Genomic DNA, 24337 nt, shown 5'->3' on the forward strand with positions numbered 1-24337 from the left:
ACAAGAACTATTGAAAGTTTGTGTATTTGGCGGCATACATTTTAGTTCATGTGCAAAACCAGTATTTGGTGAAAGTTCATGTATTTAGGCGCACTTACCCCTTCTTATTATGGAACCTTTTGAGACTGCTTTATATATTTTTTTTCTTATGCAAACTAGGCTCTGGAGTCTTCTGGTGCCCTGATAATAGAGTTCCCTAATGAAGAGGAAAAATCAACTTGGTTGAGAGAACTTGTGCAAAGCACCTATCGAGCATCTGTGAGATGTGAAATCATTTAACTGTTTTTTTGCAATCTTCTTTTCTCTCAGAGAAAGTGCTTGTGTTATAGTCTGACTCTGTTATTTGGATGAAGGCTATTCTCGATGGCTTAAGGGACGGACTGGTTGATTTTGCTGAATCTCGGGCCAGTAGTGATAAAGCAGCTGATCTTGTCCTCAATGGATCTGTGGTAGAAACTAAACTGTCAGTATATGGAAAGGTCAGAATTGGAATTCTGTTCCTAGATGTAGATATGAATTTTGTCATTGCTTTTCATACTTATCCCTCTATTTAGTTTTAATTGAATTTTCCCCTTATTCATGGTCTGAGAATCACCATCTTTCCCTTTCTTGCTAATTAGTTTGGAGAAGAGGAGTATGAGAGAGTACAAGAAAAACTCATTCTCGAACTTCTTGCTGGTGGAGGAAAGGTTAGTAATATTTGGTTTGCCCAATCAGGCAGAGGCAGAGCTAAATATTCTTGATATTGAATACCATTTCCATTTTTTGTGAGCGATGTAAACTAAATTATGAGCAAGTGGAGTCTAAATTTTAAACAACTTGTAACATTAATTTCACATCCCCTTGGTTATCTGTGGAAATAATCAGCAGAACCTGCCCATTGTTGGCTCTTGCCTAGCCTTCCGCTGGGAGAGTATGCCTAATCAGTCACATTCCGTATCTCAAAGAATGAACCAGTTCATTATTTGTAGTTTTCAACCAAAATGTTATAGCTTCTCATCATTGTTAGCCAGCTGTGGTAAATTGGTTTGTATGTGGTTCTGTGAACTGAATCACATCCGATGTCCTTCAGTTTGGTCAGTTGACTAGATATTGAGCTGCTTTATTCCCATAATTTGACTTGCTCCTATATCTTTCAGAACCTTGTACATTCTCAACGAGAATTGTAAGTTTTAGTTTTCACTGTAAGTTTTAGTTTTCACTTAAGCTCTGACTCTGTGCAGCTTTCAATGGACGTTGAGTGTTTAATAAACTTTAGTTGATTCAATTCAAATTTTGATGTAAGCACTCTGTCTTGTTAGACTTTCACGTGTTGATATGGTATCTTTGTTGTGTGTAAATTGGGCAAGTTAATACATAGAGTTGCTAATATTGTACTCCATATTCATTTTCTTGGGACATGATGATATTTCTTATTCCGGGGAGAATCTCTTACATGTTATTGACATTGGAATATCTGATTCTCTTAGGTGCATGTCTCAATTTGTGCAAGTGATTTGACTTTGAAAGTGAAGCTGAATTCGTTGAAGATTATGGATGAACTTCAGAGTTCTCTATATGGACATTCTCAGTATTTCGCTTGTTCAGTTAACATTCATCAGCATCCAAGTAGCAACCCTAATTTAGAACAACTGGGGAAGGACATGCTTGCAGCTGGAGTTGAGGAGGATGATATCCTCAATGATGCAGATGACGACTTCAATGATGCACTGTCCGATTTTATGATTTCACATGACAATGTTGACACTATTGTCCATGAGATGGATTCGCCTAGTTTAAACTTTGTTGCAAACGATGTTTTCTATGAGGCCTTGGGCTCTGATGATTCTGATTTTGTATCTGTCACATTCTTGAGAAGGAGCCCTGGTTCCCCTGATTATGATGGTATAGATACACAGGTAATATCTGAAAACACAATGTGATACTACCTCCATCTCTAAAAAATAGAAACTATTTCCATTTTGGGCCTTCTCTTAAAAACAGAAACTTTCTATTTTAAGAAGTAGACCCCACAATCCACTAACTCTATTTCCACTACTTTTTCTCTTCTTCTCTCTTACTCTAATTTTTTTTCTCCCCCTCTCTCTTACTTTACCAATTATTCTCTCTTATTTTACCAATTGTGCATTAAAACCTGTGCCGTTTCAAAAGGTTCTATTTTTCAAAGACGAAGGTAGTAGTAAACAAGAGTAGATACTGTGCAAGCTCGTGATAGTTTCTAAATTATGCGGTGAATGTTTCAGATGAGTGTTGAAATGGCAAAGCTGGAATTTTATTGCAACCGACCCACGCTTGTTTCTTTAATGGACTTTGGTGTTGATATGAGCTCCATAAATAGTGGAGCACGTACTGCAGACATCGAAAATCCGCCAGATGATCCTTTGGGGGAGAAAGATAAGGGAGAAGAACATGAGCCTGCACCATCCATTAAGGGACTACTGGGTTATGGAAAAGGTCGGGTTGTTTTCCATTTGAACATGAATGTTGATAGTGTCACTATGTTTCTCAATAAGGAGGATGGTTCTCAACTGGCTATGTTCGTGCAAGAAAATTTCCTTCTTGATTTTAAGGTATTTAGTAATGACTTTTGGGTGTTTGAAATATATGGATTAATGTTTTTTATGGAAACTCGTAGTGCATTATTTACTTTCTGTGACATGGTTTATGATTACAAATAATTTTTCCTCATTAAGGTTCATCCAAGTTCGCTTTCTATTGAGGGTACTTTAGGAAACTTGAGGGTTTGTGACCTATCACTTGGGCCTGATCACTGGTGGGGTTGGCTTTGTGATTTGCGCAACCAGGAAGCTGAATCCCTTGTACAGGTATATAAATGTTTTGCTTTGACGTTCCTTCTTACTTCATGTTTCCAACTAATGTTGCTTCCTTTCTTCCTTTGGCCTCTTTCCAGTTTAGCTTCACTTCTTTCAGTGTTGGAGATGATGATTATGAAGGATATGAATTCAGTTTGAGTGGCCGGATCTCTGCTGTTCGTATTGTTTTTCTTTACAGATTCGTCCAGGAGGTATATATTTTGGCTTTATAATCTTCCTCTTTGTTTGCACATAATCTATACACAACTCCATATAGGAGAGGAATTAAATGAGTCCCCTGCTTATTGTGAGCCTGTGAGTCCCCCTTTTTTAATACTGCAACGGACATATAAAATTACTGAATCTGTTGTATAATTTACTGAACTCAATTTAAAAAATAAAATTTAACTGGCTTTGAAACCTGGAGAATTTTGTTTTGTTTTTTAAGTTCAGTAAATTATATAGTGGATTCAGTAATTTAATATATACGACTCGGTAATAAGGAAATAATAACCCAAAGAAATGATATACATTTATCTTTTTTTGTAAGAAACAAATTTTATTGAATACTACCACGCACAATAAGGTAACGAGATGCACACCCAGTCTCCAAAAAAAAGAAGCTTTAATCTAAAACATTTAGCTTGAATCTCCAGTACTATCATTAACAGAAAATCCTTCGATTCTCTTAAGAGTTGGGGATTCGCGTTTGCTAGGTTTATCTTCAGCGCCATATATCCTTTTTACCAAGAGGATGAAAACCCCCACCCCACCCCCTGGTATAATCCATTTAAAGACAAAATATTCAAGGGCCTGTCTAATCCATCCTTTTGTATATCAAGAAAGTAAACAAGGCCTTATAGTGACGGACTCTTCTTGGCAACTTGGTTTGCATGAATAAAATGGAAAATAAAAGGCCAGTGCATAATGTTTTTCTTGTTTACAGAAGTTTAACCATTAATCTGAATGTTTACATGCAGATAACGGCTTACTTAATGGAACTTGCCCCTCCTCGACCTGAAGAAGCAATAAAACTTGTTGACAAAGTCGCAGGAATCGAGTGGCTGATTCAGAAATATGAGGTTGATGGAGCAGCTGCCATAAAGTTCAACCTTTTGTTGGATAATCCAATTATTTTAGTTCCACGAAATTCACTGACCAGAGAGTTAGTTTTCTTTCTTGTTATTTCTCTCTGTGTTGGACTAAGGTTATATTTTGGTTCATTTACAAAAATGAAAACTTTCTTTCTGTGGACTTTCTAACTCTTTGTAACGCAATGATTTGGTGCTTCATCAAGTTATATTGCTGCTTTGATCTGTGTGGCTGGTCATATTACTTTATCTGTGGATTTGTGTTCTCTTAAATTACCTTAGACACCTTGAGTTTCTCCCCATTTCTCCACGTTATGCAGAAGAATGAAGTGGCTTTGTACGAGTGAACTAAAACACCTTTTGTATCTCTCAGTTTTTATTATAGATTTGCACTTTCTTGCCTTTCTCGCTTTAAAATATTTCCCCTTTCCGCCAGGATATGCTAATTTTGTTCTGCACTCAAGTACTATGAATGTGCTGATGCTAGTGTTGTTGGATTGATGCCGAGTGCTTTTCTTTTGATAAGTTAAAAGACTTATTGATAGATCTTTTTTATTACTAATATATTTACTTCTGTTTTGAGTGGATATGTTAATTCAGTTTCTGTTGTCTACAGTTTCATCCAGCTTGATCTTGGCCTTCTGCGGATAAAAAATACGGCCACATGGCATGGATGTCCTGAGAAAGATCCTTCTGCTGTCCATCTTGATGTTCTTGATGCAGAGGTTAATATATTTATTCAAAGTATTGCATTTTTCCAATGGTGGCTTCCTCTGATTCTATTTCTTACAAACAGGTTTTGGGAATAAATATGGCTGTTGGAATTGATGGTTCTATTGGCAAACCAATGATAAGGGAAGGAAGAGAAGTTCACCTTTTTGTTAGGCGCAGTTTAAGAGATGTCTTTCGCAAAGTTCCGACATTTGGTTTGGAAGTTAAAGTAACCACTGTTCCAATTACTTGTTGTCCTGATTTTATGTTGTCATTAGTTCTCCATGGAAGATTATGTGATTATGAGTTTTTGTTGCTTTGATGCTTTCTTCTATTTCCTACGCTTTACACCAAAACATGATGTTTGACTGTAGCTGTCTTATAAGCCCAATTTTTTTGAATATTGATGAAACTATCAGTTACTAACAACTTAATAGCAGTAGTAAGTTGGATTTGATTTGCTGATTAATTTTTTTGTCTACTGATGAAATTCCTTGAGGAAGAAATTCGGTCTTAAATAGGCCCACCCATCTATCTTGATATAGAGGACCATCTCAATATCATCGATATTGATCTTTAATCGAGCTAATGTTCTCTCTGTAGCATTTAGGCCGAGTGACTATATAAAATTACATCGATATTTTCACCAAATGCATCCTCCTACATGTGTACATAAACAGTAGGAGTTTTATCATTTGAGGGGATGAATTTGCCTTTAATTAGAGGATGTATAATATTGCTTGGATTTTAAGGTTTTGGGATTGGGTTGAGTATAGATCAGTTCTCTTCTGTGCTAGGCCATGGGGGGTTTGCTACAGTTGCTTAGAATGTCAAGATGAATTAGAGGAGGTATTTATTTGATGAAGATCCAAATATTTATTTCATATTTGTATACTTTATCTTGCAGATTACTGTAATGGCTTTATACCCTGTTATTTTAATTCGAGATCTTACCACCTTTTCATTTACCTTGACACTAGTATCCTCATCTTGTGGAACAGGTTGGTTCATTGCATGCTGTGATGTCTGATAAAGAATATACTGTCATTCTTAATTGTGCCCTCATGAACATGAGTGAACAACCAAATCTTCCTCCTGGTTTCCGCAACAGCAACTCTTCTGCGAAGGACACAATAAAATTGCTGGCTGATAAGGTGAACATGAATAGCCAGGTCCTTTTGTCAAGGACTGTGACCGTAATGACTGTTGAAATGGACTATTTGCTGCTAGAGCTGTGCTATGGGGTTGACAAGGAATCGCCTTTGGCTCATGTCATTGTGAGTTTATTTTTTATTCTTTCTTCTGTCTATTCAGTTTCTTCTTTCTATTTTTTAATTCGATGTGTATATCTTTCTTGCTTATGAATTTGTATCTTACCTGCAGCTTGAAGGTCTATGGGTATCATACAGGATGACATCCTTATCAGAAGCAGACCTATATGTTACTTTACCTAGGTTTTCAATTTTAGATATCCGCCCCAACACGAAGGCTGAAATGAGATTGATGCTTGGTTCGTGCTCTGATGTCACAAAGCAGATGTCTCCTGAACAAAATGTTGATTTACCAAATTCAACAATGTTCTTAATGGATGGAAGATGGCGAGTCTCATCTCAATCAGTTGTAGTTCGTGTGCAGCAGCCTCGTGTTCTTGTTGTTCCAGATTTTCTTCTGGCCGTTTGTGAGTTTTTCGTGCCAGCATTGGGCACCATTACGGGCAGGGATGAAATGATGGATCCCAAGAATGATCCAATTTCTAAGAAGAACAACATAGTGCTTTCTGCTCCTTTGTATAAACAAACTGAAGATGTAGTGCAGCTATCCCCAAGTCGACAACTTGTAGCAGATTCTGTCGGGATTGATGAGTACACATATGATGGCTGTGGTAAGACAATACGCCTTGCTAGTGGGAAAGAAGAAAGTGAGTCACAATTTTTCATACATCGGCCTATTATTATCATTGGGCGGGGAAAGCATTTAAAGTTCACCAATGTGAAATTTGAGGTAATATTACTTCTTCTAATCTACATGCTTTGTCCTTATCTTGGCTATTTCTTTGTTAGTTGTATTGCTAACTGGAAACTGTGTTGCCATACATTAAATATGGATTGTGGTTTTTACCTTTTCCCGTGTTGTGATGCTTCCTCTGTTGGATTTAGGAAGCAAATAAAAAAAATTACTATTGAGATGAGGAAATGTATGATAAGGAGGCTGAACTAAATTAGGGGCTAGGAAGTATGAACACAAAGAAACTGAAAACTCTCCCTGGCTTGAGACCAGTGTGGGAAGATAGGAAGACACCAGTGTACTGACTAGCTAGTGTTAGCCTACTTCTGATATGAGTCTATTTCCTTCAGAGGAGTATATACTAAGATAGGATGCAATAAAATCCCTTATTCGAGGAGATGTTCTATAAATCAGCTCCTTTGCAACAACGATCTTTTGTGTAGTTTCTCACTGTAGTACATAGATGATTGCTCTAACCTTCTAGCTATCCTGGACAAGTATACCGAGTATGTTATTGACAGCTCCCTGTGTACAACAACACCCCACCAATAAAAAATATAAAAATAAAGAGAGGCAGAGAAAGAGGGAAATGATTATGGAATATATTTTTTCAAAACAACATTCATTCAAAAACTCTTTTGCTGGACGTGTATATTTGTAATGCTGAGGGGCTATTCACTCTGTTCAATGTTTGCCATTTTAATGTCTCAGCTGCCTCTTTAACACCTCTATCTAACTTGCCTCCTGTCAGATCCATGCTAGGAAACACAGGAAGTTTGTATAAACTAACAGTGTTATTTCTGTTTGCTAATTCTTAGAATGGCTTGCTTTTGGGGAGGTATACATACATGGGCAATGATAGCTCCTACTCAGTTTCTGCAGAAGATGAGGTTGACATTTCTTATCTAGATGATAACTCTCTGGATAAAAACCGTCAAGACTCAAGGAACTTGGAAGAATCGTCACACATCTCCCACACTTCAGGGACAATTCAATCTGAATCTAGTGCAATGCCTAGTCTAAGTTTTGAAGCACAGGTAGATTTTCATAATCTATGGATACTTATTTTTTTTATTCTAAGTTCATTGATGTTGTGTTGCTTTATGTTTTTTTGCATGCATTATAAATCGAACTTGCATCTATGCAGTTGTCTTTCTACATGATCGACAAGTGTCATATTGAGAAACACGAATAATGCATAGTCTTACATTTCCTGTTTATATTATTGTACAGTTGATGTTCTGCAGTTGGGAATGAGAACTATCAGCTCTTCTTGATGCAGTTAATTTGTTTTGTTTAGCGACCTTATCTCCATTTGTTTTTCTTTTTCTTATCAGGTTGTTTCTCCGGAATTCACCTTCTATGACAGCAGTAAGTCATTCCTCGATGATTCTTCACATGGTGAAAAGCTTCTTCGTGCAAAAACTGATGTTAGCTTCATGTAAGTGTTCGATCCTCTCTAATTTAGCTCGGTTTTATTCACATTTTTGTGTAGAGAAAGACCTCCAAAAGGGAAAATCCATATATATTCAGGAAACGTGTGATGTGTGAAACTCACTTGATAAAGTCTGAACCCCTAATTACTCTAAAAATCTTTCTCAAGAATTTAGGTCTACACCCAACCTTATGTCCTGCCCAGAAAACTCATCATCCCCACCCCTTTTGCACCCGACTGCCTTGGTCAGTGATCTACTGAACCCCAAACAAAATGAGGTAACTCTGATACCAAATGATAAGGACCAAACCCTAACTACTCTTAAAAGCTAGACTGGAGTGTAGGTTTGGACCCAACCTTTCCAGACCAGCAGACTCATCTACCCTCCATGCTGCCGGACACATCATTACTGAATCGCTATTTTGGGATATAAATTTTGTTACTGTCTGATATAGATTAGATCTATCTTCATGTTCCATATATATGGGGATTGATTCCAAGTGTCTAGAACTGATTTCATTGGTCACTGAATTTATTTCTTTCTTATTCTTCTCTTGTGATATAATATAACAATATTTCTTGTTTATTTTTTGGCAGGTTTGCATCAAAAGAAGATGATAAATGGATAAGATGCGTAGTGAAGGATTTGACAGTAGAGGCTGGTTCCGGGCTTGTTGTACTTGATCCCGTTGATGTGTCTGCGGGATATACTTCAGTGAAAGATAAAATTAACACATCGATTGCATGCACAGACATATATGTCCATCTTTCTTTGGGCGTTATTTCCCTTTTACTTAATCTTCAAAATCAAGCATCTGCAGCACTGCAATTCGGGAACACCGATCCCCTCGCCCCTTGTACAAATTTTGACCGAATGTGGTCGTCTCCAAAAGGTTGTTTATTGTGTTCCCATATTTTCCGTAGGATTGTTTTATTGCTATTTTTGTTGTTGGTATGTTATTATGTTTTTATTTGGATTTTCTCACTCTGTACTTTCTCCCTCCATTGCCATGGAAGAAGTATGTAAGGAAAAGACCAAAAATTTCCCCTGTTATGAAGTCTTATTAAACATATTATATTCTATTTATTTGCTCGCAGACAACGGGTGTCTCAGCAACCTGACATTTTGGAGGCCTAGAGCTCCATCAAACTATGTTATTTTGGGAGATTGTGTCACATCACGGTATTTCTGAAATGCATATTACTGTCGTTTAGATTTAGAGTTAATTTGACTATATTAGTTTTGGCCTGCTGGAGGAGCATGTGTTACTCTCTGTATCCATCTTTTTCCTTCCTCCTTTTTCTATTTGGGTAAGCTTTAACAAAAGACCATATCCTTGATTATGGTATTTGTGTATAGAAGCTCGTTGGGTTTGCTAAGTTTTATCTTGTACTATCTCTATGCCATTATCTCCCCTGCAGTTTGGATGAACTTTGTTGCGACTTAGAGAAAGTTTGTTTGCACTGTGAATGTTCTGTTTCTTATCTACATCCCCCTCGTCCTCTGCCCTACCTTCCCTCCATCCTTGTGAAATTAGTAATGGTTTTTGTCATGTACTATTAGAAGGCTAGTCTCTACAGTTGGCAATGTAGGAGAAGTCCTTAATATTACATATCTTATATCTCTGAAAATTATGACAATTATTGGCTCTTTATGCAACTCTTTTGGTTTGGACATGTTTTGTTTGCATATGCAGTTGTTTACACTGTCATGGTCTAGTAACTCTCATCAATACATTATTTGGTAGGTTACAGGATTTACCTCGCGGTTAGCTATCTTGACATTTATTGATTCATTTTCTTGCTTTGCAGGCCCAGTCCTCCTTCACAGTCGGTTCTGGCTGTGAGTAATGCATATGACCGTGTAAGGAAGCCCCTTGGTTTTAAGCTCATTGCTTCATTTTCAAGCATTCAAGGCCAACAGACTGGTGAAGTCCCCTCAAACATTGACAATGACTGCTCTCTTTGGCTACCTATTTCACCTCCTGGTTACTTGGCGTTGGGATGTGTTGCACATGTTGGAAGTCAACCACCTTCAAATCACATTGTTCACTGTGTTCGTTCTGATCTAGTTACGTCAACAACAGCTTTTGAATGTTTACTCAATTCTCCTGCCAATCATATGTTTGAATCTGGATTTAGCATATGGCGACTAGACAACTGTCTTGGATCATTTTATTCCCATCCATCCACTGTTTGCCCTTCAAAAGACTTTTGCTTTGATCTGAATTTTCTTCTTTTGTGGAACTCTAGCCAGCGGCAATCTTCATCAAATGAATCTCTCTTGGATTTTAATAGTAAAAAAGAATCAAGCCACCAGTCGAGTAACCATAGTGAAACTTCATCTGGCTGGGATGTTATAAGATCTGTTTCTAAACCAAGTGCATGTTATATGTCAACACCAAACTTTGAACGCATCTGGTGGGATAGGGGTGGCGACATTCGTCGACCATTCTCCATATGGAGACCTATTCCTCGCCCTGGATATACCATTCTGGGTGACTGCATAACTGAAGGGTTAGATCTTTTTATATAACTTATATGTTATGTATATCATAGTGCTAGATGTATCATTTGTTGCTTATTTTTGTCTTTGATCTGCTTCTCAGCTTGGAACCTCCTCCACTTGGCATCATTTTCAAAGTTGGTGACCCTGACATTTCTGCAAAACCCTTACATTTTACGAAAGCTGCTCATATTGGGAAGAGAGGCACAGAGGAAGTTTTCTTCTGGTACCCTGTTGCTCCTGCTGGTTATGTTTCTGTTGGATGTTTAGTAACGCTACATGATGAAGCACCCTCTCTGGAATCTGTTTGTTGCCCAATAATTGATTTGGTTAGTCAAGCTAACATACCTGAGGCGCCTCTATCAAAATCGTCAAGTTCGAAAGCACCTAATTGCTGGAGTATTTGGAAAGTTGAGAATCATGTTAGTATCAGATTTAAAAAATTGTTTAACATCCTCAGCGTTTCTGCCTAAACAGTCCATTCACTTGAAGTATTTTTCGTTTACCTTACTTGTTTCTTTTTGCAGGCCTGCACATTTCTTGCTCGTTCTGACCTTAAAAAACCAAATATCACATTAGCTTTTGCTATTGGTGATCAAATGAAGCCAAAGATAAGGGATAATGTGAACGCTGAGATGAAAATAAGATACTTTTCCCTCACTATTCTGGACAGCTTCTGTGGAATGGTAGATTAATTTCCCTTGCCATGTTAACTATTGCTTAATTTTGTTTTCCTGTTTGATCTTATACTTCTTGTTTACCAGATGACTCCTTTGTTTGACGCCACAATCACCAACATCAGGCTAGTAATTCAAGGTGGTCTTGATGCAATGAGTGCATGCCTGGTTTCTAATCTTGCCGCATCAACATTCAATGTCCATTTAGAGGCATGGGAGCCATTTGTTGAGCCATTTGAAGGAATATTCAAGTAAGAATTTTTTGTTCCCATTTTATTTTACTTTTGGTCGCAGCTCAATAACTTATATGTGAACCATCAGCAATCCTATTGCGCTAATAAATCATCCTTATTTCAAGGCTCGAAACGTGTGAAACCAATCTTATCCAACCAATAAGAATAGCCAAAAAAATTCGAGTTTCAGCAGCCAGTATACTGAATGTGAATCTTAGTGCTGCCAATGTCGATACCTTAGCACAAGCCACTGCTTCATGGCGAAAGCAAAGGGAGTTCGAGGAGAAAGCAATGAGATTGTATGAGGTCTGATGATTCCTATTTTCATCCCTGGACACTCTTTCAGAACTTACTTTTTCTCGTGTTTCTTACTGCTGGCTTGCTTGCGCAGGAAGCTGCTGGTCCTGATGAATCTGTCAAAAAACCATCCCAGTTGGCTTTGGATGAAGATGATTTTCAGACCGTGACAGTGGAAAATAAACTTGGTTGTAATGTATATCTGAAAAAGGTGGAGGATGATTCTGATACGATTAATTTATTGCCTGACAATGATCATGCCACTTTGTGGATACCGCCTCCAAGATATTCTGACAGATTAAATGTTTCGGATGAATCAAGGGAACCTCAGTGCTATGTTGGAATTCAAATAGTTGAAGCAAAGGTTGTTGGCTTACATTGTTCACAAATTGATAACTCTATTTCTTTAAACATATGAAATTGATTTAAGTTTTCGATTGTCATGGTAATTTTCTACAGGGTTTACCCCTTGTTGATGATGGAAATAGTCATCAATATTTCTGCGCTTTGCGCTTACTCGTGGAGAATCAGGAAGCTAATTCGCAAAAGGTTTTTCCTCAAAGTGCAAGAACAAAGTGTGTTAAACCAGTAACTGATAAAGTAAATGATTTTGATGAAGGCACAGCTAAGTGGAATGAACTCTTCCTCTTTGAATTTCCTAGAAAGGTATGAATATCAAATTCTCTACAGCTAATTTTAACTGTTAAAATATTTGAGGCAGAATATCCAACGATACATAATACTCCCCCCCCCCCCCCGTCCCACTTTAGGAGTCCCGGTCACTTTTGCACAAAACGGGTGCAAAAGTGACCGGTACTCCTAAAGTGGGACGGAGGGAGTAACTTAAGATGAATTTCACTTCCCACTCCTCCCAAAACCCTGCCTTTGGGTTCAGGAGCTAGAAGAGTAGGCATATGAGGCTAAGAGGCAGCAGCATTGCCTTCAGTGATGCTATGCTTTACATTTTAGTTTTTACATGCCTAAGAATAGTGGGCTCTTTTGGTTCATGAGGAGGATTATTTTGGTGGAAATAATTGGTCTGTTTTAAAATTGTCTCTATTTGGTTCGCTTCAATTACTTTAAGTTATGTATAAGTCTTGTAGGGAGTGGCTATGCTGGAGGTGGAAGTGACGAACCTTGCTGCCAAAGCCGGTAAAGGTATCAGCCAGTTCTTCTTGCAACTCTAGAAATGATTCTTTACTACTTTTTTCAATTTTGATTGACACTGTTTATGTAATCCATATATTGATGTTGATGGGTTACCTTAATGTTAAACAGTGCATTTGACGTACATTACCTTTTTCATTTTTTGTGTTTTTCTTATTAATCGACCCGATGTGCATTTTTTTTTCTTTGAAGAATTGTCCACTAGAAATAAACAATAATTATTTTCATGGTCTATAATTTAACGTTTATAGCATAGCCTACCGGGATTGTACTCTTGATTATATTATGTATCACTTGAATATATCTGGGATATGCTTGTCAGACTTCCTGTTGATCTAACGCCTCCTTTTTGGTCAATACCAGGAGAGGTGGTGGGTGCATGTTTAATTTCTGTTGGACAAAGTATGGGCATGCTGAAAAAGGTTGCTTCTGTTAAAATGCTCCATCAAACACCTGATGTTCAGAGTATTACATCATATCCACTACGGAAAAAGGTTCGTGGACCGGTATCCTATCACCTTTTGGCTTAAGTTCCTAGTATATTTTCTTCACTTCTTGACTATTTCTTTGTTCAGGGCCACAATTTCGGGGAATTGCATTCTGGTTCCAACCTTTTGGTTTCCACTTCTTTCATTGAGAAGAGCATGGTTGCTGATTTTGACAATAAACAGGGAGATACAAACGGACTAGACAGAGATATGGGTTTCTGGGTTGCACTTGGCCCAGAAGGTCCATGGGATGGCTTTCGTTCATCACTTCCTCTATCAGTGATTACCAGGAAACTAAAAGATGATTTTGTGGCTTTAGAGGTCTCTATGAAAAATGGGAAGAAGCATGCTGTTTTCAGGGGTCTTGCTATTGTGACAAATGATGCAGATATCACACTGAATATTTCAACATGCCATGCGTCAGTGATTTATGATTCTTCTAGAACTAACCGGAGCAACGTTCTCGTTGAAGAAATTTTTGAAAACCAGCAATGTCAAGCATCTGGTTGGGGTAATGATGGTGACAATTGTCCATTGCGTTGGAGTACTAGGGATTTCTCATTCTCATCAAAAGTGAGTTTATTTATAACTATTTTAAAGGTCTTGGTGTTATCGTGCAATTAATAAGTTTTTCTTACTTTGTTCTTGCTTTCCCCGAAGGAGTTCTTTGAACCTCCTCTTCCCCCTGGGTGGAAATGGGCATCAACATGGTCTATCGACAAATCCCAATTTGTTGATACAGATGGTTGGGCTTATGGGCCTGATTATCAGACTTTAAAATGGCCTCCAAGTTCTCCGAAGTCGGGGACAAAAAAAGCCTTTGATGCTGTTCGTCGAAGAAGATGGACCCGTACGAGGCAAGAAGTTGATGAACGGGCCATAAAAAACCAAAATTTTCTTGATATTACCATATGTCCAGGTGACTCTGCAGTTTTACCATGGAGAAGCACGTCCAAAGATTCTAACCAGTGTCTACAAATTCGTCCATCCACTGATCATTCTGAAATTTCCTATGCTTGGGGCCGTCCAGTATCACTTGAGAAGGATTCATCATCAGTCGATCATGCTTCACTTTCTCGTCAAAGTACCATGAAGTCTGTGAATAAGACCCAAACTTCTCCACTAAGGCTGGATCATTTAGAGAAGAAGGATCTTCTTTGGTGTTGCCCAGGGTCTAATGGTGGATTATTTTGGCTCTCTGTTGGCACAGATGCATCAGTTCTACAGTCAGATCTTAATACTCCTGTTTATGATTGGAGAGTATCAGCCAGTGCTCCATTAAGGTTGGAGAACAGACTTCCTTGTTCTGCAGAATTCAAAATATTGGAAAGACTAAAAGATGGTAAAAATATAGAAAGACAGGTTGGTTCTGTATCATCACGAGGAACTGTACAGATATACTCTGCTGACATACGGAACCAAATATATATAATGTTAACTCTTCAGTGTGGCTGGGTTATGGAAAAGGTATTTCACTTTGTTTATGTGCATGAGCATGTTTCTGAATGTGCATAATACTCTTGTTTCACAAACTTATCTGATGAATTTCTTCCTTCTGTCTCTTCACGTAATATAATCAGGACCCTGTTCTTATTTTTGATATGGCAACTGCTACTCATGTTTCATCATTTTGGATGCTTCACCAGCAGAGAAAAAGGTGCAGTCTCTGAATTCTTTGATATCTGTTTCAATATTTATATTTGCCCCTTTTTCCGTCTGCTCTTACATTTGAGAAGTTGGATTTGCCTTATTGATCACGTAGTTCATGTGAAGAATGGTGTCAGTGGCACATATACTGATTTATTTTCTTTTTATTGGACGTTATGTTCTCTATACTCCGTGTTTGTTTTACAGCCACCAACTTCTCATATTGATGTATTTGGAGGCATCCCAGCAAGAACAAGTCCTCTCATCTAGTGATCTGTTGAAAAGTGATGTTAGATTGTCTGTTAGTTTTATTTAGAAGTCCTATGTGAAACTGAAGGCCCTGAGGACTTTTATCTTAATATTAGAAGTTATGATGTGATTTATGACCCCTATAACTTAGGTACAAGTTGTGAGTGCTTAAATGATCAAATGGATTTTTTATAAAAGACCCAAGGGATAATGCCCTGCCTTAATGAGGTTTGGTAGCTGATTTTATTAGGAATTGGTTTATCTTTAGTATAATTCCTTTGCAATTCCTTTGATACAGGAGGTTACGGGTCAGCGTTGAGCGTGACTTGGGGGGGAGTACGACTGCCCCTAAAACAATAAGGTTTTTTGTTCCCTATTGGATAAGTAATGATTCCTCCCTCCCTCTAACATATAGAGTGGTGGAAACTGAACCAATTGAAACTGGGGACAAGGACTTTTTTTTGGGCACCAAATCTTTTAAAAGATCTTCATCGAGATATGCTTCAACCTCAATGAGTGGGGGACATGTTGATATGAAGAGAAATATCCAAGTATTGGAGGCTATTGAAGATACCAGTCCAATACCAAGTATGCTTTCTCCACAAGACTATGTTGGTCGTGGTGGTGTTATGTTGTTTTCAACACGAAATGATATGTATTTGTCCCCAAGGGTGGGCATAGCCGTTGCTCTTCGAAATTCTGTCAATTTCAGTCCTGGGGTATCACTTCTTGAACTGGAGAAAAAGGTGATATGGTGCCTATAATTCAAAGTTTCTTTTCTGTTGCATGATTATTTATTTGACTTACATCTGTATTTTTCCATTAATTTGTCTCTTTAGCAAAGAGTTGATGTGAGGGCACTCGGTTCTGACGGAACTTACTACAAGCTTTCAGCTGCGCTGCAGATGACATCAGACAGAACAAAGGTAGAAATGGTTAAACCCAATTATGGCATTAATTGTTAGTGTTACACTTGTGGGCTATCTGCAATTTACTTTTGTGAAGTTGAATTGATTAGTTTATTCATTGATCTACTGTCTTCTTTAACAGATCTAAAGATTTCATTCTTTTTTTTAAATTGTGGTTGAGTGAGATAGAGCATGATGAAGAGGGCATTCCAGCCTTCCAGCCTCTGTAGAAAAGCATATAAAAGATAAATTCTGGAGAGAAATATATTATTTGTATTAACCAGTAGAGACTCTCGTGTATATGTAGAGAGAGTAGAAACTAGGTTACAGCTTAATCCTAAGATAAGTAGTACTCGTACAAAAATAACTTGATGATAGCCACTTCCCTCCAACTAAAATAATCCCATGACTTAATGCATAATTGGTAAAGTAAGAGAGAGATAGAAAGGAAAAGTGATTGAAGTATTATTCAAATGGGTCTCATCTTATTAGAGTGAAAAAAGCTTCCTAAAATGGAAAGTATGGAAAGTTTCTATTTTCAAGAGACAGACCAAAATGGAAATAATTCTATTTTAAAAAGATGGAGGTAGTATTTGAGAAAAGTAGACAAGTAGTAGATATATGTCATTACTTTACAAAGCACCTATATATATTACAAGTGACTAAGCTTGACTAGGACACATAACCGATTTGAGATACTTACATATAACTATATAACAGCCTCCATTGAGCAAGGCTAAGAAGAATTACGAATGCATAGTTTCTCCTATAAATGGGCTGCTGTGGGATCTGTACTGTGGGCTAATCTACCTTGCTTAATGGGCACTTGTGTTAACCTAGGTCGTTAAATATATCTACTATATAATGTTCTGTGAATTCAATAAGATTAAGATGTATGTCCTTGATAAGGGAATTATGCTAAAGTGTGGGAAAGATGGTTGTAGTAATATGATTAACATTGAGATGCCTAATACTTTCACATTTTTCACTCTGGAGTTTATATGATAAAGAAAAAGAGTAATTATTAATTTTTTATTCAACTGCATCCACTGTCGTAATATATTATGGTGGGTATGTTAAATTGTACTAGGATGTCTATCATCCTGTATCATTATTTTTTACCTGACAGGCCAAGTGCATATTTGGCTTGTCAAACTTCATGTAGGACGTAGATCCATAACTTTTTCCGGGGTAATTTAAGAGTTTTTTAAGACAAATAAATTTTTTATTGCAGTGACAAGATACCCCATTTTTAGTTGTTTGTTTCCATCTCTATGTAAATATCTTCTGTTAAAATGTTTTATCTGCCTCACCAATGGAAGTTAATTCTAGTGCACATCGATGATGGTTCTCTTATATCTCATGTCTTTCCTGCCCACGTGATGGAAGTCCAATGTGTCATTCCGGCCCACACGTGCAGGGGCGTATTATAATGTCTTAAATTCCGTCCCACGTCGACTTGGTGAAAATCCCATCTAATCTATATAAGAGCGGATAACCCTCCCCCCTTATGAGGCCTTTAAAGGGTTCAGTGGCCCATTTCTAATATCTTCCTTATCTATGTAAATATCCCTGCCAATTTATGGGCACGTGTTAATAGTGTTCTCACATGGAAGGATGATATTTATAATTGCAACCTTCTTCAGATTCCAAGGGTTATAAGGAGAAAACTTGTGTCTATGTGCATGAAAAAAGAGAGCTCCTATCTACTGAGTGCTTTATTTTCTAGATATATTTCATAGTTTACCTTTAACAAGATAAATCAATTATCTATGCAGGTGGTACATTTTCAGCCACATACAATGTTCATGAACAGAGTTGGGTGTAGTGTATGTGTGCAACAATGCGATACTGAGTTACTGGAATGGCTTGATCCTACTGGACCTCCCAAACATTTTGGATGGCAGTCTGAAGTGCCTGAACTGATTAAGGTGTGTAGTAGTCATCCATACCCTTTATTTTTTGCTTTCCTTCGAATCCGAGTTCTAACTGTATCAATCGTTCGCTGAAGCTGCGAATGGAAGGGTACCAGTGGAGTGCACCGTTCACCGTTGGGTCTGAAGGTCTTATGTCTATATGGTTGAGAAGTGAACAAGGAAGTGAACACATGGCTCTTTCAGTTGAAGTAAGAGGTGGGGCAAAGACATGCCGCTATGAAGTTATACTGCGTCGCTGCTCTTTCTCAAGTCCTTACAGGTGATTCTCAAATCTTGCTTCCTTAAATCAACTTCATCTTCTAACTGTGGTTAATCAATGATTTCACTTGTATATGATGGAATTCATACAAAAGAAACTGCGTGCTTCTTTCTTGAGAGTTATGTCAAGAAACTCTCAATCTCTATTGAGAGTCATGTCGGCTTAATGTGTTGTGGTTATAAAGCCAATACAACCTACTTTTCGGAAGTAACACTAGTGTACTTAGGTTTTTTTCTTATTTTTCTAAACTTTCTGCAAATCAGTTTTCCTATAAGCATTAAATATGACTTTGACTAAAATGATTTCCTGTCATCATTCAACTGCAAATACAATCTTACGCAAATTTTGCTCTTATTGGAAAAAAAGAATTCCAGAGATATATTGTTTTTGCACTCTACCATTTTATGCTGCTTGTACTCTTGGCCTTCTATGGTTGCCACTTTATGTTTTCAACATATTGTCACTCTTATAGAAAAGACAATGTGTTCCCTGTGGAACTTTCATGCATATTTCCTGCAAATAATTTAAAATCCACAGTGACGGTTACTTGTTAGAGCATGAATTTAAATGTTAATTCCTGCTACTTTAGTTTCTATATTTCTGATGCAAGCCTTTTGCAGGATCGAAAACCACTCTTTCTTTCTACCAATACAATTCCGTCAGGTCAATGGTTCCAGCGACTCTTGGAGATCTTTACTTCCTAATGCTTCTGCTTCTTTTTCATGGGAAGATCTTGGTAGAGAACGATGTTTAGAACTACTGGTAGATGGAGATGATCCCTTGTCATCACAGAAGTACAACATTGATGAGATCAAAGATCATCAGCCCATCCCAGTTGCTGGAGGACCTAGGAGAAATCTAAGAGTAACCATCATCAGGGAAGAGAAGGTAAATGTGGTCAAAATCAGTGACTGGATGCCTGAAAATGAAACACCAGTTCCTCTTAACCGGAGTGCTTCATCGGTACAACAAATATGTGAAAGTAACTATCAGCTTGAGCCACCACCGTTGGTCTCAGAGAGTGAATTTCATTTCAGTCTTGATGTTTGTGAGCTTGGGTTGTCCATTGTTGACCATACACCCGAAGAGATATTATATCTGTCGCTCAAAACGTTTGTGCTGTCATATTCCACTGGACTAGGCTCGGGTATAAGTCGGTAAAATTCTCAGCCATAGCACTCCAGCTTCCTTTTGTGATATGTTCATTAGATTATTTCTGTTACTTTGTCGTTATTAGTTTTGATGAAGGATCTTCCTTTACCCTTTTTAATATTGATCACAACTTTATATGTTTCTATGCTAATTTTGGATTTTATAACTCAGGTTAAAAATGAGAATGGGGGGTATTCAGATAGATAATCACCTGCCTTTGACTCCAATGCCAGTTCTCTTCCGGACACAAAGAGTAGGAGAGGACTCTGAATATACTTTGAAGATTTCAATAACCCAACAATCTAGTGGATCCTTAGATTTGTGCATATATCCGTATATAGGTTTTCAGGTGAGTATATTAAGTATAATATGTTGCATAATCTTGATTTTCCAGTGCTAAGAAACCATGGGGAAATATTCTTTCAGGGTCCGGAAAATACTGCCTTTCTGGTCAATATTCATGAGCCAATTATCTGGCGCCTTCATGGGCTGATCCAGCAAGCTAATATATCCAGAATCTTTGATTCTGAGACCAGTTCTGTTTCAGTTGATCCCATCATTCAAATTGGGTATGCATGAAGCAACATCTTGTGCAACTTTTTATTCTTCTGTTTTCGTGATGTTTTTAAAGAATAGTTTGATCGTACTGCTCTGTGTTTACAGTGTCCTGAACATGTCCGAAGTCCGTTTTAAAGTAACCATGGTTATGTCACCAACTCAACGACCAGCAGGTGTCCTTGGATTTTGGGCTAGCTTAATGACTGCTCTTGGAAATACTGAAAATATGCCGGTCAGCATGACTTCCCTGTCTTCTTCTCTATCTTACATTTAATGTGATGTTAGTGATGCTGGTCATGAGTTCAACAACTTAGGTTTCATTTCTGAGAACTTACATTTTTCATCTTTCAGATATATGCATTACTCCCTTTGGTCGCTGTTTATTTTTTCTTTTTCTCATATGTATCTTCTTTTCCGTAGGTGGTTTCATTTGATTTGTTTCTGAACATGGTGCTTGTACATGAATCATCTAGTTATGAGGACTCGACATTTATGATTTGTTAAATTGTGGATAATCTTTCAAATTTTCATGTAGAAGTGATATTAATTGTAGTGTCTTTGATATTTGCTTTAATCAGGTCCGGGTAAATCAGAGATTTCAGGAAAATGTTTCTATGAGACACAGTGTTCTAGTCAGTAATGTTGTCTCAAATATCACAAAGGATGTACTAAGTCAGCCCCTACAGCTTCTTTCTGGGGTTGATATTTTGGGAAATGCAAGTAGTGCACTTGGACATATGAGCAAAGGGGTTGCTGCCTTATCAATGGACAAGAAGTTCATACAAAGTCGTCAAAGACAGGTCTGAATTAGTTATGCCTATTTGCTGTGACTCTGAGCTCTAGATCATTATTTTTTTAATAAAGTTACTCTTGACCAGAATGGGTAAATACCATCTAACATTCCAACGTTTGTGACTTTTTCATTTTGTGTCTCAGTGTAAGCATGTTAACAAATAAAGCTCTAACTTTTTAAACAGGTTCATAAAAATGTTCTGGCTACCGGAATCGGGCCGGTTTTGCCTAGCCGGCAAGTGGGAAATGCACGTCAGTTGCACAAATGATGTAAAAAACTGTCATTTCACATATTTTCCCTGTTATTTCACAAAACAAAAAGATATGAATTTAACCCTTAAAAAATGCATGAATTCAATAATCAAATGTCGCTTTGCTTTTTTTTTAGATTCCATGTTTGCCAACTAGTAAAAAATGACCCTAATTATAGACATAAAAGTGCCAACTAGACAAAACAGGCCTAATTTGGGTTACCAAAGTACAATTGTTAAAAAAAATGGAAAGGTTGGGATCTGATTTATTAATATGCTTACATTAGGACACAAATGTGAAAAGTCATAAACATTGGAGTGGTAAATGGTATTACCCTTTAAAGAATGCAATAGAGGTTGACTAATTTCTTATTGAACACTGATCCTTGTTTGGCATTTTGTCTTCTGATGTTTGCACATAAATAATTTGTGTTGAGTATTGTTCTTCAAATTACACATTCTTTATCTTGCAGGATAACAAAGGTGTGGAGGACATCGGCGATGTCATAAGAGAAGGTGGTGGGGCTTTAGCTAAAGGCATATTCCGTGGAGTCACTGGCATTTTAACGAAGCCTCTTGAAGGAGCAAAAGCATCTGGTGTTGAAGGCTTTGTACAGGGTGTCGGAAAAGGAATAATAGGTGCTGCAGCGCAACCTGTCAGTGGTGTTTTAGATCTTTTGTCCAAAACTACAGAAGGCGCAAATGCAATGAGAATGAAGATTGCAGCAGCCATTGCTTCTGAAGATCAGCTACTGCGCCGAAGACTACCCCGGGCTATTGGTGGTGATAATTTGCTCAGGCCTTATGATGAGTACAAAGCAAAGGGCCAGGTACATTCTCTTCTACTCAAATGATTTATGACATTTTCGATTTGGTGCTGCTTTTTGGCATGCTTGCTGCATAAACTGGCAACTTAAAAATGCTTTATCAAGATAAGATGGATGATTTGTGGTATTATGTGAGCATTTTTGGTTAATCAATAACTGGGCTGAAACACGTCGGACTTGCCAGAATTACTTTTTAGTCAATATTCTGATCAGGATCAGTTAAATGGAGTTTTTATGGTTCGTACTGTGCCTGACTATCCCCTCCATTTTTCACAGTGCTCACCTAAGACAAATTTGTTTTCTTTCCCTTGTTTCACTTTCAAACTATACATCTATGAATCTATGATATATAATCTAACTTTTGAGCGGTATAAACCCAAGATCCTATCTCTTTTGCCAATTATAGGTCAGCCTAAATATTTTACCAGAGAAGGTTGAAATGCTGATGCCTACCTTTTTTGTGTATGGTATTCGGTAAATAACTATGTCAATTTTGCATTGCCGAGTTCTATTGCAAGTTCCGCTTCTGAGCTCTCTCTGTTTCTTACTTTGGTAAGTGTGACTATATGATTCTTTTTCATGATGAAGGCGATACTGCAATTAGCGGAATCTGGATCGTTTTTGGTTGACATGTTCAAGGTCCGCGGGAAATTTGCTTTGACAGACGCCTACGAGGACCACTTTGCTCTTCCGAAAGGCAGAATTGTTATGGTCACTCACCGGAGAGTTATACTGCTTCAAGTTAGTTCGATTCTGTCAATCTGCATGTTTTTTGTCGTGTAAACCATGTTTCTGACTGTTTTGTTGTGCTGTTTCAGCAACCATCCAACCTTATTCAACAGAAAAAATTCAACCCAGCCAGAGATCCATGCTCGGTGATCTGGGACGTGGCGTGGGACAACTTAGTAACAATGGAACTGACTCATGGGAAGAAAGATCATCCCATTGCTCCACCATCACGCGTTCTTCTGTATCTGCATAGCAAATCTGCTGACACAAGGGATCAACACCGAATTATAAAGTGCAATCGTGATTCTAATCAAGCATTCGAGGTTTATTCTGCAATCGAGCTAGCAAGATCAACCTACTTGCCAGACCTGTCAACGGTTTGATTTCATTTCCAACCACTTCCTCTTTTCAATTGATACAAATAGAGAATGTATGAAGATGATTCTCATTAGAGGTAGTCTTGTGTTAAGACGTCTGGGTCAAGATCCATCCGGTACGTAGCCATATCCCAATCTAAACACAACCTAACACTAACAAATTACAATATGCACCGGATATGAGCTTAATTCCGGATATGGGTACCTGTCCCATCAGACGGTCAGACACGCGTTTTTGTTATCTCACAATGCACCACTGTAGCATTCATTCTCTGCTTGAGAGTACGTTTCTAAGCATGTATTTTTCTGCTTACACACAATTCAATCTTTTTCAGGTTTCAAAGAAAAGCAAGGTGACGAGACCCTACGCTCCAACAGTCGAACATCCAAATCTTAAAGGAGGGGGGTACATAATGTCGCCACAGATGCCTTCACCCGTATCCTCATATTCATCTCTCGGATCACTGAACAGTGACTGATACAACATAAGTAGCTCATCTACACATTCTTGAAAATTTAGTTTATCAAACTACAAACTCTATAAGGACGCTGATAATCTACAAACTCTCACTCAAAAAACAGTCCCAACCACCACAAATTTCTTGTTTCTAATCTACGATGAAATTCATGTACGTGAAATAGAAACAATCAACAACCCAAGTTTGAACCAAATTTACAAGAAATGTGGAGCGGCATATACCACCAAATAGAAAATGTTTGCAGCATAGTTTTGGTTATGTCCAAGCAGTTATTGGCTGGAAAAGTTTGAGTTTATATTTTTAGTTTGATGATAAAAGAGTGTTATATTAGTTCTTAATGTTGAATGATAACATGTTGCTTCTACTTTGTGAATCTTCATTTTCAATATATAAACTGCATCATACTTTTTTCTATGTGATGATTCCACCAATATATATACGGACTATAAAAAATTGACAACGAAGTGAGATTTTTTTTATTGACATTGTTTTATTTATGTAATAAAATGTGGATTTGCTTGATAGTAGTATTTTTTTTCTATGCAATGCAATGGCTTTGTATATCTATGTTTATAATTTCTACCTGTTTTTCAAATTTGTTCTATTTTTTTAAAAAATACTAATTTTATACTTACTTTTTAAAATATAAATAAATTTATACAAATATATTGATGGTGATTGATCAATATTCAAAGTATTGAAGAATGAAAAGCTTGTCGCAGTGGAAGTCAGAGAAAATCAAACACTTCG

General features: G+C 37.5%; 1 protein-coding gene across 2 annotated transcripts in view; it reads left to right on the forward strand.

Annotated features, from left to right (window-relative positions):
* The window catches only part of LOC121796047, a 36831-nt gene extending 12830 nt beyond the window's left edge, over nucleotides 1-24001 (forward strand). For both annotated transcript variants that reach the window (XM_042194751.1, XM_042194752.1), the window contains exons 23-63: nucleotides 160-258; nucleotides 354-479; nucleotides 621-689; nucleotides 1470-1898; nucleotides 2244-2570; nucleotides 2694-2825; nucleotides 2912-3025; nucleotides 3794-3978; nucleotides 4521-4629; nucleotides 4701-4844; nucleotides 5617-5892; nucleotides 5999-6616; nucleotides 7438-7656; nucleotides 7957-8060; nucleotides 8652-8947; nucleotides 9153-9237; nucleotides 9867-10571; nucleotides 10664-10982; nucleotides 11088-11246; nucleotides 11325-11488; nucleotides 11596-11776; nucleotides 11862-12131; nucleotides 12227-12433; nucleotides 12871-12925; nucleotides 13298-13428; nucleotides 13510-13995; nucleotides 14083-14889; nucleotides 15003-15079; nucleotides 15617-16064; nucleotides 16158-16244; nucleotides 18005-18157; nucleotides 18238-18422; nucleotides 19043-19579; nucleotides 19746-19923; nucleotides 20001-20143; nucleotides 20238-20364; nucleotides 20711-20932; nucleotides 21649-22005; nucleotides 22591-22743; nucleotides 22821-23108; nucleotides 23444-24001. In XM_042194751.1, the coding sequence (XP_042050685.1) occupies nucleotides 160-258; nucleotides 354-479; nucleotides 621-689; nucleotides 1470-1898; nucleotides 2244-2570; nucleotides 2694-2825; nucleotides 2912-3025; nucleotides 3794-3978; nucleotides 4521-4629; nucleotides 4701-4844; nucleotides 5617-5892; nucleotides 5999-6616; nucleotides 7438-7656; nucleotides 7957-8060; nucleotides 8652-8947; nucleotides 9153-9237; nucleotides 9867-10571; nucleotides 10664-10982; nucleotides 11088-11246; nucleotides 11325-11488; nucleotides 11596-11776; nucleotides 11862-12131; nucleotides 12227-12433; nucleotides 12871-12925; nucleotides 13298-13428; nucleotides 13510-13995; nucleotides 14083-14889; nucleotides 15003-15079; nucleotides 15617-16064; nucleotides 16158-16244; nucleotides 18005-18157; nucleotides 18238-18422; nucleotides 19043-19579; nucleotides 19746-19923; nucleotides 20001-20143; nucleotides 20238-20364; nucleotides 20711-20932; nucleotides 21649-22005; nucleotides 22591-22743; nucleotides 22821-23108; nucleotides 23444-23587 (9915 nt within the window). In that variant the 3' untranslated portion in view covers nucleotides 23588-24001. The remainder of the gene's footprint in view (nucleotides 1-159; nucleotides 259-353; nucleotides 480-620; nucleotides 690-1469; nucleotides 1899-2243; nucleotides 2571-2693; nucleotides 2826-2911; nucleotides 3026-3793; nucleotides 3979-4520; nucleotides 4630-4700; nucleotides 4845-5616; nucleotides 5893-5998; nucleotides 6617-7437; nucleotides 7657-7956; nucleotides 8061-8651; nucleotides 8948-9152; nucleotides 9238-9866; nucleotides 10572-10663; nucleotides 10983-11087; nucleotides 11247-11324; nucleotides 11489-11595; nucleotides 11777-11861; nucleotides 12132-12226; nucleotides 12434-12870; nucleotides 12926-13297; nucleotides 13429-13509; nucleotides 13996-14082; nucleotides 14890-15002; nucleotides 15080-15616; nucleotides 16065-16157; nucleotides 16245-18004; nucleotides 18158-18237; nucleotides 18423-19042; nucleotides 19580-19745; nucleotides 19924-20000; nucleotides 20144-20237; nucleotides 20365-20710; nucleotides 20933-21648; nucleotides 22006-22590; nucleotides 22744-22820; nucleotides 23109-23443) is intronic.
* Nucleotides 24002-24337: the final 336 nt, after the last annotated feature.

Source organism: Salvia splendens, chromosome 3 (genome assembly GCF_004379255.2).
Source record: "Salvia splendens isolate huo1 chromosome 3, SspV2, whole genome shotgun sequence".
NCBI lineage: Eukaryota > Viridiplantae > Streptophyta > Magnoliopsida > Lamiales > Lamiaceae > Salvia > Salvia splendens.